The following is a 12886-nucleotide window of genomic DNA, read 5'->3' as shown; positions in this document are numbered from 1 at the left end:
GGCTGGGGACTCGAACCCGCCACCTTAGGTGTATGTGGCTGGCGCCTTAGCCGCTTGAGCCACAGCGGCCGAGCCGAATTCCATGTTTCTTAATAGGTTATATTCTTTAGTATCTGGGTGTATATTGATAAAATATAGTCCATCTATGCTATACATAATACATTAAACATACCTATGTGTATATATGTAATATGTGGATATATATTATGTAATGTACATTGCACATAGATACTCTAAAAGTTTGATGAACTGCCATATGACCTGTCTTACATTGTTTAGATCATCTACAGCCCTGCTTAATTTTTGCCTCCTTGACTTTTCTGGGACTGAAAACCCAATCTCAAAGTGTGGTACTATTTTCCCTTGAATCTCCTATTGTATGCTTTGTGAATATGGGTTGTGATATTTAGTGCAGAAGTATTTATTACATCATTCTGAATTGTGTCCTTTAGCGTTACATACTTAATGTCTACTGGCCAGAACTCTACCAGAATTCTACCAGTCTGATGTCAGAATTATCTCAGCTTTCTTTTGTTTTCTATTTCACTTTTCTGACTTTAGGTGTGTCTCTTAGAACAGCAGGATGTTTTGCCTGTGAACCAATCTGAAAATTCTTCTTAGAGTGGAATTAAGTGCATGTATATTTACCTACACCTGTTCTTAGGTTATGTCGTTCTGTTGTATTTTCTGTATGTGTTGTGTTATACTTGTTTATTTTTCTCCTCTATGTGATCTAACTTGGTTTTTAGTTTTGTTTTTTTTAAAAGAATTTTGGGAAGTTTGTTTTTGTTCCACTAGTTATCTTCATGACCAAAACATTTTATAATGTTATCAATCCCCCCCTTCCTTAAATCATTTAGTGTTCTGTCAGTCTTAACCTTGCACTGTGTTCCATTTATTATTTACACAATTTTGCTTTTTGTTTTGTTTTTGAGACAGTCTCAAGCTGTCGCTCTGGGCAGAGTGCCATGGCATACAGCCCACAACCAGCTCAAACTCTTGGGTTTAAGTGATTCTCTTGCCTCAGCCTCCCAAGTGGCTGGGACTATAGGTGCCCGCCACAACACCCAGCTATTTTTCTATTGCGGTTGCCATTGTTATCTTACCTGGCCTAGGCAGGGTTCAAACCCGCCAGCCTTGGTATATGTGGCCAGCGCCCTACCCACTGAGCTACGGGTGCCGCCTATTTTGCATTTTTGATTAGATACTTCTCCCTAGTAGATTCCTCAGGAAGGGCTCACTAATAAGGATCAAATTCTAATTCTAAATTATTTTTCTATAACCTATTACTTGAAAGTCTGCTTTGGGCAATGTAAAATCCTTGATTCATATTTTCTTCTTTGCTTGAATCCCTGGAAAATGTTCCACTCTGGTTTGCTTTGTGTGGTGCTGGTGAGATGACTTATTTTATCTGTGCTTCATCATCCTGGGGTCCTAGTCCATCCTCCTTTTACCAGGCAGGCAGTAGGGAAATAAGTATAAGAATTCTCTATAGCCTGCCCCTATCATGGGTGTTGGTTATGGATGATTTTGTTTCATGTCATTACAAGGACGATATATGAAGATATTCAGGTCAGATCTCTGCCATTATCTTTGAACATCACTTATCTTCTGGGACTAAGGCTTTATGTCCACACATCAAAAAAGATGGCATCAGACCCATACATCAGATGATTACTGGCTTATTTTCATGGATTTTAAGATGTTCTTTCTTCACCAATCTCTCTGACACTGAAATACATCTTACACCTGATACATGTACCACTATATTCTTTTAGTAGTACACATGGCAAAATTAGTGGTGTTCTGAATCTGATGAAACACTAGTATGTTTTCTGTCTCAACTTGCCTCAAAGCCCCACTTTTCCTGAGTTGGAATCTAACCATAGATAATAAAAAGGTTCCCTTTTCCCTTTAGGGAATCCCACTGAGGGGAAATGGGCTCCAAATGGGTTCCATGCTGCTCACCCCAACTGACTGGCTTTTCAAACACAGGATCACTGACGGGCATTGCAGAGTCCTTTCATTCTCTTTGTAAAAGAGAAATTGGTAACCTGCCTCAGATTTGAGACAACTGTCCTTTCTCAGCATTCTGCTTCAGTTTGACTCAAATTTTACTGCTCTTAGCAGATTTCTTTTGTAGTACATATTACTGGACCATGGACTCCATTATTTTTGGTTCTTCTTGTTTAAAATGTTGGTGTTTTTAGGACTGAAGAAAGCCTTGCTACGCTTTCTTCCTCATCAGACATTTGGATGTTGCTGTTTTAACTTAAAAAATATTATAAAAGGAACTGAAGAGTTACTATTCTCATCTGTTTAGAAAAATTATTCTAGCACGTATGTACACACACACACACACACACACACACATATATATATATTTTGGATATGGTCTCACTGTTCCCTAAGATGGAGTGCAGTGGTGCAATCACACCTCACTGCAGCCTTGGACTCCTGGGCTTCAGAGACCCTCACCTCAGTCTCCCATGTAGCTGAGATGGGCATGTACCACCATGTCTTGCCAATTAAAAACAAATTCTTTTTGTAGAGATGGGCCATGTTATGTTGCCAAGGCTGGTCTTGAATTTCTGGCTTCAAGTTATCCTCTTGCCTTAGCCTCCCAAACTGTTGGGATTATAAGCATGAGTCACTGTACCTGGTCAGGGCACTAATATTTTTGTAGTCTTAAGAGGCCAACACTTAAATCAGCAGGAACCTAGGAAATTTCAGATACAATATATTCTTGTGTATTCACCTGGTGAATATGAGGGGGAAAAAAACTAAGGAATTTAGCTGTTATTTAACTAAAAAACAAACAAACAAAGGCACATACACAAAGAATACTATCCTAGGTTTGCAAAAACGTTAAAAATAAGAGACTATTTTGTTGAATACATTGCATATGCAGACAGACTGATCATCAGGAATGTAGGTTTATTCCATTAAAAAACAAAACAGATCCATTCCCCAAGAGTACTGTATCCTTTAAAGCAGCAGCAATCAAAAGGCACATATATATGAAATACCTCAAGCAAAATAGAAACTGAACATTAAAAAAATATGTTATTTAAAAACATGTTGAAGACCATTTGTTAATATGAACACAGATTATAAAAATGACACTTTTAAAATAATTGTATTCCTTTACCTTTAATAAGAAGGAATATTGGTGTCATCTTGTGGCACATATCACAAACCTTTTTACCACTTAATTTGCTTTGCTAAAGAGAAAACAGATAAAATATAGCTTAATTTTTTTAGTGCTTTCTCATATTTTTTAAATATTTGGAATTCGTAACCTAAAAAGAAAAGTAATTCTCATTTTTCTTAACGTAGAGAAAGCCTGAAGTTATACATAACTAGGGAAACCCACTATACAAAAAAGGAATATATTTGAGATATTCTAAAATATGAAGGATATGATTATATTTTGGAATCAACATAATAACCAATTCCCTTCCTAAAACAGACTAAAAGTCCACACATAATAAATCTAAAGGTCAATTATATTAAAATAAAATAGTATTTGATTAAATTATTGCTCACTTAGGAAGTATAACGAATATGCCTAGTTAGGGATGCTCAGGTTAGAAATGGTATAACATCAATATTTAGTGTATATAAAAATCTGAAGATTCAGATATATTATAATGAAGTTTACCGTAATCACACAAAAAGTGTTCCTTTTAGCCCCATTTAGCTTCATGTGTTGATGACTGGAAAAGATATGGTTGTATGAGATCTTCAGTAATAGATTTCATAGCATACATGGTGACGTGTTCCTCTTAGCTTTCTGCTGCTAAGTCACTTTTCTATGAAATATTAAGGGGTTGAGAAGTGTTCACAGAATCGTTCTATTAAAAGTGAGAGAAGAGAAACTGAAACTCCAGTTTTAAATGACAACAATAAAGAATATAAAATATTAGTATAATAAAACATTTAAATAGTACTAATAGCACAATTTAAATACCAGTTATACTGTCGTTAGTTTTCCCCTTTAAAAAATCAGTTCCTGGGCTTTTAGGTGTGTTTCCTTTTTAAAAATAATAAGCATCCGTCTCATGGTCACACACTTGGTCTATAACCACAGTTTGCTAATAATCCTATCCAACATCCATGTGCTCTTGCTCTCGGGCCACTCTCTGGCCACCAGGAGGTCTCAAGTCCTGTCTGCATGTTGTGTGGCAGGAGGCCACAGTCCTGGGCTTCACCCTACAGCAGGACAGCCTGGGCCACCTCCTTGATGGTGGACGCAGCTCTCCCCAGTTCTTCTTCTGTTTGTTCCACTGTGACCACAACCCTAATGCTGAGAAACAGTAAAGGACACAAAAATTTATCAAGGGAGAATTTATACCGAGGTCAGCCATCTATGGCCCATGAGCCAAATCCAGCACCACTAGCTTTTGTAAATAAAGTTCTACTCAAGGCAGCCTGTCCATTTGTGTACCTGCTATCTATAGCCAACTTCTCAGTGCTGTGGTAGGTGAGCATATGTGCCAGGGACTTTGTGGCCTGCAGGCCCTGGCCTGTACCAATAGCGTGCACACACTCAGAGCAGACTGTTATGGGCCCTGCTACCTAGACTGGGAAACAGTATCCTGTCCATCACCTACTGCTTCGTTTGGTGCCAACACAGAGCAGGAACTCACCTTTTTCAAATCAGTAAGTGTCTGGCTATTGGTATTTATAACTCAATAAGTAATGTGGAAGGAAGTTCTTTAATATTCTGTGCATGGCAGAAATTTTCAAGATTTTGGGAAACTGAAGAAATATTAGCGTCATAGGACAATACCACCTCTGTCCCACTCTCTTCCTTTTGTGAACATTTGCTTCATGCTTTGCCACATTTACTGAGCTGTTCTGTGCTGGGCACAGAGTTCTGAGGACCCAAAGCAAGCATGGCTCCTATCCTGGTTTATCTGTATCTTACTAGCAAGTAAACACAGGATTACACAGTTGGATGGGTACAATGAAAACTGATGGGCAAGATCTCTAAGGTGCCTTGAGCCGCAGCCAGACTGACCTTCCAAATCTAGATCTGGTGCCCACTCTTCATCTCGTGGCCTCTCTGACCTAGTGCCTGGCCCCTCTGATGCATGTGCTTTTGGCTCCTAGATGGACCTGGAAGGCCCCAATGCACCCTGTATGTGACACACATTGTTTCTCCAGGCTTCGGTTAGGTGTCACCGGCTCTCAGACACCTCAGCACCATCCCAGAGCAGAGCTGACCACACTCCTCCTGTGACCCCCTAACCCAGTGCCATATTTAGATGTTCATCCCCCTCAACTATACTGTGAGTGCTCTGACTGCAGAATCCAGTCTCCTTTAATGTCTTTAACCTTTGGTGTGTCTTGTGGACTCTACAGATTTTCCCCACCTTTGCTCTGTTTCCTGAGTGTCCACTGGATAAAACACCAGAAAAGGCAGCATGACCACCATGACCCAGACTGCTGTCCCTCCATGAAGTACAGCCCTCATGGTAGAGGCTGCTGGCCCGGTGTGTGCCACCTTTGAGACATGGGAGGGATCAGTGGTGGGAACTTCAGCTTGCCCTGGTTCATTCCAAGGCTCCCAGACATTTCTTTGAGTTAAATGGGTCCCTAAATGAGTCCTGAAGGGCTTTTCAGTTAAATTTTTAAAATATCTAGTTTAAAGACAAAGCAGATAATAAGCTATACTGTAATGATAGATATTTTGCCTGATTCTGTGATAGTCTTTCAGAATTTTTCAAAACATAATGTATTTCAGAGTTTAAAGTAGAAAAAAAATAAGATCATATTTTAATGTCAACTGACCTGGGAGGGGGGAGGTTCTTCTCTTCTTTCTCCAAGTAGCGTGCCTGAGTCAACGCAATACTTCTGTTCATGCACTGTGTGAAGAGAGAAAGGAAGATACGTGCAGCCTAGTCTTCAGACACAGTGGCAATTCACATGGGAGGGTTCACCGAGATCCCTCAGCAGCAGTTTTTACTCCCTTTCCCAGTTATAACTACAAGAGCAGCAGTCCCCAAACTTTTTGGCACCAGGAACTAATTCCATAGAAGATAATTTTTCCATGGATTGGGGGGTGGAAGGGTACTGATGGATGGTTTCAGGATAATTCAAGTACATTACATTTATTGTGTACTTTCTTTCTAGTATTATTTTATTACACTGTAATACATAATGAAATAATTATACAATTCACAATACACAGAATCGGGGGGAGCTCTGAGCTTGTTTCCCTGCAACTAGATAGTCCCATCTGGGGGTGTTGAGAGACAGTGACACCCAGTGACAAAAGTGTGTTGTTGCTATAAAGCTTGCCACCAGATACAGCTCGTCACTTGCCACTCACTGATAGATTTGGTATTTGTAGCTGTAAATGCAAGCAACTGCTTTATTGTGGTCTCTGTGCAGTCAAACCTCTCTGCTAATGCTAATCTGTATTTGTAGCCACTCCTTAGTGTGGCTAGCATCACTGCCTCAGCTCCACCTCAGATCGTCAGGCTTATGCGTAACCTAGATCCTCCCACACACTTTATAGTAGGGTTCATGTTCCTATGAGAATCCAATACAGCTGCTGATATGACAGCAGGCAGAGCTGAGACAGTGATGTAAGCAACAGGGAGCAGCTATCAATACAAACGAAGCTTTGCCTACTTGCCCACCATTCACCCCTGCTGTGCAGCGCAGCTCCTGACAGGCCATGGGCAGGAATCGTGTCGTGGCTTGGCAGTTGGTGACCACAGTGCTGGAGACAACCTTACAATACCCACAGCATAAGCTCAAGAAGCCACGTCCATAGAACATCCTGCAGTGATGAATACATTTGTTCTGCGGTGTCCAGTACTGTCACCAAGAGTCTCATGTGACTGCCAAGCACTTAAGAGAGGTGGCTGATGCTACTGAGAGCTCAAATTTCTAATTTAGTCCTACCTACTTTAAAGTTAAACAGTCACAGGTAACCAGCAGCTATCATTTTAGGCAAAGCAGAGCTGGAACATAGGGAAGTAGTATGAACAAAGTTCTGTGGGCACCAAGAGCCTCACCAAAGAGCAGCGCCAGCAGGACCACGTCGGAGAAACGCTGCTACACTTCAAATAGCAACAGTAATATGACCGCCACATGCTACACCTGGGCAAGACGCTATCAGGATTAAAGAGGCTAGTGTTAAATTTGGGCATCGCTTTCCCATACATGAACCATGTCAACATTTTTATTTTTAAATCAAAACGTTCTCTACTAAAATAAACAAAGGATAAAAAACAGCAAAGTTAAAAGATACGAAAGTTTTTTTTTTTTTTTTTTTTCAGTTTTTGGCTGGGCTGGGTTTGAATCCGCCACCTCCTATGGGGCCAGTACCCTACTCCTTTGAGCCACAGGCGCTGCCTGGGAAGATTTCTTTTTTAGGGTGATAAAAATGTTTTGGAATTAGATAGCAATGGCTGCACAACTTTGTGAATGTACTAAAAACCACTTCACTGTATACCCCCAAAGGGTGAGTTTTATGGTATGTAGATTATATTTTTTAAAAAATAAAACGGAGGAAGGGGTAGACAGAGGAAAGTACTCCACATGCCTGGCAGTAAAGCATCTATAAGCTGCAAGGAAAAGAAGGAAGCGATACCAGCGATGATGATAGCCTCTTGCTGGCTCTAGACGCTGGACATGAACTCCTGAGAACATCTGGCCTGGCTGTTTCTAGCCGAGCTGGTTAAGAGACATTATAAACAACAGCTCCGTTTGTAAAAAGTAGTGTCCTGTCGAGTAACTCAACATAAACTTGGCAAAACCTCTAATTCTACAAAGCTTAAACAAAGCTTAAACAAGAGTTACAGCACCATGATTCCTCTCTCCTTTGAACACTGAAAAAAAAAAGAGGAGAGTGGGGCAAAGGATTTTGAAGATTTAAAGCTGTGATTATGCAAAGAAATTCTAAGATCTTTCTTTTTTCTTCCACATAGTGTATACTGTTCCTCACTACCCCAGACTGTTCTCATTCAGCTCCAAGATAACTTCCTTAAGATACCCAGTATCACACTGAACCCACAGATACACTTTTGGGATTTGTGAGTTGTCCAGACTTTGACTTTCTCTTTCTCAATGTTCATATTGAGTCATTTCATTCACATTTTCCTCTGCGTACCCATCTGGAACAAAGCAGTAGTAAGACTAACTGTTGCATCTAATAAAAAAGAACAGAGGTGGATTTCATACAGAACTGGTATACTGGCATGGAGAGACGGCAAATGTCCCAAACACAAAGCCCACGTAGACAGCTGTCCTGAGGCAGCTCCAGGGGAAACTCTGAGGGAGGACAAGGAATCATGATTTGGGGTCCTGCACACACACAGGCAGCCCACATGGCCTGCACTGCTATGGCTCTCTTTTTTTCATTGAGAAAAACAAAGTCACCTATCACACGAAGGCAGTGTAATAAATCTGAATTTTACTGGCTTGTTCATTTAGTTTGTATTTAATTTATAAAATCTGTTTTGGTTTTACATTTATTTGTACAAGAATGCTAATCGCAAACATGTTGCACTTACTTTTGTGGCAGTCTATGTTTAAGCAAAATTACAATAAAAATACCAAAGCAGTAAAGCAGGCAGTGGGATACTTTTTCCCTTTAAGGTGGGTTCATCTCTCTTCATGTCTGCAGAGCTGTGCCCCAGGGGACATAACACTTCCTCACTTAGCAAGGCCAGTTGCTCTAGCCCCACCACTCATCATCTCAGATTCCGGGTTTGTTTTCACTTTTGTTTAACACAACTGACTCCAGAAGGCCACATACTGTATGCAGTTTCCCATGAATCCACCATTACTCCAGATTTTGTGGCTCAAACACTATAGGATGTAAGAGGCTACAAAGCCAGTGGTGACTTTCCCACCTGGTCGGTGCACTTCATAGCCATGCACTGAGAAAGCATGCCTGAGAGGGCATCCAGATGGATGAGGCTCACGCCTGGCCAAGGCACACAACAGGAACAGCTGTCATCATGACCCCAAGAGGACGAGGAAGCAGAAGATGCCCATTTTCATTCTCAAATACATATGAAGTGTATGTCAGATTCGACTAAAGGCAATGTTGTCACAGGGCACACACACTCATAGTGTGCAAATCTCCTGTATGTTTCTTTGAAAAGGGAGAAGGGGTATCCAGAGCACTATGGGATGGGGGGTGCACAGGAGAGGCAGTGCTACTAAAAGGACAAAAGGGCCAAGGGCTTTCCTCAGAATGTGCTTCTTAGTTAATGTCTAAGTACTGATTAGTAGCAAAAAGACTTTTGGAAGGTAAAAAAACTTAAAACAAGTCTTTTCAAGTAGGCATATAATGAACATTGCCTTCCTTCCTGCCTATGAAAGCATTCTGACTTCAAGATGACAGTTAATAGACTGTCCCTGAGCCATGCTGCTATGTTGGGGCCTCATTCCAAATTGGTCAGCTGTCTGGGAATGTGTGTGACACACAATGACTCCAACAACTATGACAGCCTGACTTTGTAAAAGGTGAGCAAGTGAGTTTTCTATATGGCTAACTATTCAGAGGAGAAACTAAGCATGTATCTTTAAATACAAAGTGGCAAAGGATAAAACAACTTTGGAGGTCTATAAAGAAATAAGGTATAATTTCGATATTTTAAAATATTTTGAGGTTTGATTTTTGACCTAGGATGTGCCTGAGCTTGAAGAACAATCCATGAGAAGAATGTATCCTCAGTACTATTGGGGTGCGAGGTTCTGCATATGTCTGTTAAGCCCACTTATTCTAGCCATATTTATGTTCATTGTTATTCTACTTAGTTTCTGTTAAGAGGATCTTTCCAGTTCTTTCAGTGGGGTGTTAGGGTCTCTAGCTTTATGGTGGTGTTGTTTATCATTATTGTTCAGTTTGGGTTGCTTTATAAATCTGGGAGTGTTTAAGGTAGGTAAATATTTAGAATAGAAATGTCTTCTTGTTGGATTGTTCCCTTGACCAATATGTAGTGTCTATCATCTTCCTTACTTTTGTTGCTTTAAAGTGAATTATCATTGCAATAGTAAAGATTCCTGTTCCTGCTTTCTTTGGTTGCCATTTCCATGAAATATTGTTTTCCAGCCTGTGACCCTGAGTCTGGATTTGTCCTTTGGGGGGTGGGGGGGGGCTAGATGTGTTTCCTAAAGACAGCATATAGTTGGCTTGTGCTTCTTTATCCAGCCAACCAGCCTGTATCTCTTCAGTGGGGAGTTCAAGCCATTCACATTTACTGAGAGGATTGATAGGCAGGATGGAGTTGGTTCATATTGTTGGTGGGGCTCTGTTTTATCTCATGGGCTACTACAGTGGCTAGGCTTTGTCCTTTGGTTTCCAAGAGTCTTTATTTTGTTAGGGGTCCACTGTGTTATTCTGTATATAGTACAGGTCTGAGTGCTTCCTGCAGGGCAGATCTTGTGTTAGGTAAGGTGGAGGGCAAACAGTGGCAAGGAAGTGGCTATGGGTGGAGAGTAGGGACCAAATTATAGCTAGGAACCAAACTGCAGCTCAAACTATTCCCTAGTGGGAACATCCATAGTGAAAAGTTCCTAGAGCTCATTAGCATCTAGTTAAACCTGTGATATAATCTATTATATAATCCCAACCTGTCAATTACAGGTTGTATCCAAAGGCAGGATACAACAACCAATCCTGCCAGGGGAAAGATGAGACCAACTAAGCAGCTTATAAAAGGCAGCATGTGCTCAGACCTGGGGTTTTTCTCCACTTGTGGAGAAAAGATTTTAAGTTTGAAGATAAAGACCACTCTTTTCTGGCTTGTAGTTTCCACTGAGAAGTCAGCTGTTAGCTGATGGGTTTGCCCTTGTAGGTCAGCTATTGCCTATGCCTGGCTGCTCACAGGATTTTCTCTTTCATTTTGACTTGGGCCAGGTTCATTACTATGGGTTTAGGAGATGCTGTTTGAACTGAGCTGTCCTAGGGTTTAATAACCATCTAGTACAGTGGTTCTCAACATATGGGTCACGACTCACAAGAACTGTATTAAAGGGCTACAGCATTAGGAAGGTTGAGAACCACTGATCTAGTAGGTTTACGTCTGAATCTTTAGTGATGCTTGGGGAAATTTCTGCTATAATATCGTCAACTAAAGCTTCCATGTTTTGGGGACTATTCTTCTCACTAAAGAATAGCACCAGCAGGACCACATCAGAGAAACATCACTACACTTCAAATAGTAGCAATAATATGATCTCCACATGCTACACTTGCACAAGGTGCTATTGGAATTAAAGAGTCTGATATTGAAATTTTTGCACACCTTTCCCATACATTAATCATGTCAACATTTTTATTTATTAGAAAAAGTATTATTTTTTTAATTTCAGATTAATATGGGGCACATATTATTTGGTTACACAGCCTGCTTTTGTAAGGTTAAAGTCCAGATTGCAGATGTGTCCTTCACCTAGAAAGTATGCAATATACCCATATAATAATGTATCTATTGGGTGGGAATTTACCCGACCTTCCCCACCCTACTTGAATTTGCCTGAGTTTTTCTCTCATGTGAACATGTTGTTAATCTACTAGTTCTTTTTTTTTTGAGACAGAGCCTCAAGCTATCCCCCTAAGTAGAGTGCTGTGGCACCATAGCTCACAGCAACCTCCAACTCCTGGGCTCAAGCAAGTCTCTTGCCTCAGCCTCACAAGTAGCTGGGACCACAGGCGCCCACCACAACGCCCGGCTATTTTTTGGTTGGAGCCATCATTGTTGTTTGGCGGGTCCGGGATGGATTTGAACCTGCCACCTTAGGTGTATGTGGCTGGTGCCTTAGCCACTTGAGCCACAGGTGCCGAGCCAATCAACTAGTTCTAATCAAATACAGAGTATGTGCAGTTTTTTCCTTCCATTCTTGTGATATTTTGCTTATGTTCTCCAAATTTATCCAGGTTGTTACAAAAAATAAAAAAATCTCTATCATTTGATAATGGTTGAATAGTATTCTATGGTCCACATATACCAAAGTTTATTAATCCATTCATATGTTGAAGGGCACTTGGGTTGTTTCCATATCTTTTGCAATTGTGGACTGGGCTGGTATAAATGTTCAAGTACAAATATTCTTATGGTAAAATGACTTTTTCTTTCTTCTTTTTTTTTTTTTTTTGGAGACAGAGTTTCAAACTGTCCCCCTGGGTAACTGCCACAGCAACCTCCAACTCTTGGGCTCAAGCAATCCTCTTGCTTCAGTTTTTCTATTTTTAGTAGAGACAAGGTCTCGCTTTTGCTCAGGCAGGTGTCAAACTCATGAGTTCAAGCAATCCACCTGCCTTGGCCTCCCAGAGTGCTAGGATTATAGGTATGAGCCACCGTGCCCAGTCGATTTTTTTTCTTTTGGGCAGCTACCTAGTAATGGGGCTGTGGGATCAAATGGAATGTCTACTTTTAATTCTTTGAGGAATCTCTATACTTCCTGCTGCAGAGGCTGTACTCACAATCCCACCAACAGTGTGTAACTGTTCCCTTCTCTCCACAACCACTCCAGCATCTGTCACTTCAGGACCTTGTGATGTAGGCCACTCTCACTGGGATTAGGAAATATCTTGAAATGATTTTGGTTTGCATTTCTCTGTTGATCAGGAACAATGAGCATTTTTTCATGTGCAAAAGCCTGGCTTTGTACACAGTGAACAAGTAATTATTTAGAGGAGAAGGCTAGCATTAATATATATATTTAAATATGAAGTGGCACAGAACTTTGGAACTAAAGACTGACCCCATGGGAGGATTGTGGCCCATCAATGTGGCCAAATGCTAGAAAGGACCCAGAGTATCAGGATAATTCCATGTCATGACCGGTGACCAAGAATTTCCTTTATATCATCTCTCAGGGCAAAGAGACCTTTTTTTTTTTTTTTTTTTTT

General features: G+C 40.7%; 1 protein-coding gene across 1 annotated transcript in view; it reads right to left on the bottom strand.

The window, feature by feature from the left end:
* Window positions 1-2913: 2913 nt before the first annotated feature.
* SPTLC1 (serine palmitoyltransferase long chain base subunit 1) overlaps window positions 2914-12886 on the bottom strand; it is a 77628-nt gene continuing 67655 nt past the window's right edge. The window contains exons 14-15 of the mRNA XM_003795007.2: window positions 5800-5873; window positions 2914-4309 (exon numbers count right to left, since the gene is read on the bottom strand). Coding sequence (XP_003795055.1) covers window positions 4216-4309; window positions 5800-5873 — 168 coding nt within the window. The 3' untranslated portion in view covers window positions 2914-4215. The remainder of the gene's footprint in view (window positions 4310-5799; window positions 5874-12886) is intronic.

The sequence above is a fragment of the Otolemur garnettii genome, unplaced genomic scaffold, assembly GCF_000181295.1.
Source record: "Otolemur garnettii isolate 467f Iridium unplaced genomic scaffold, OtoGar3 scaffold00088, whole genome shotgun sequence".
Classification (NCBI taxonomy): Eukaryota; Metazoa; Chordata; class Mammalia; order Primates; family Galagidae; genus Otolemur; species Otolemur garnettii.
This window is presented reverse-complemented; position numbering and strand designations above follow the sequence as displayed.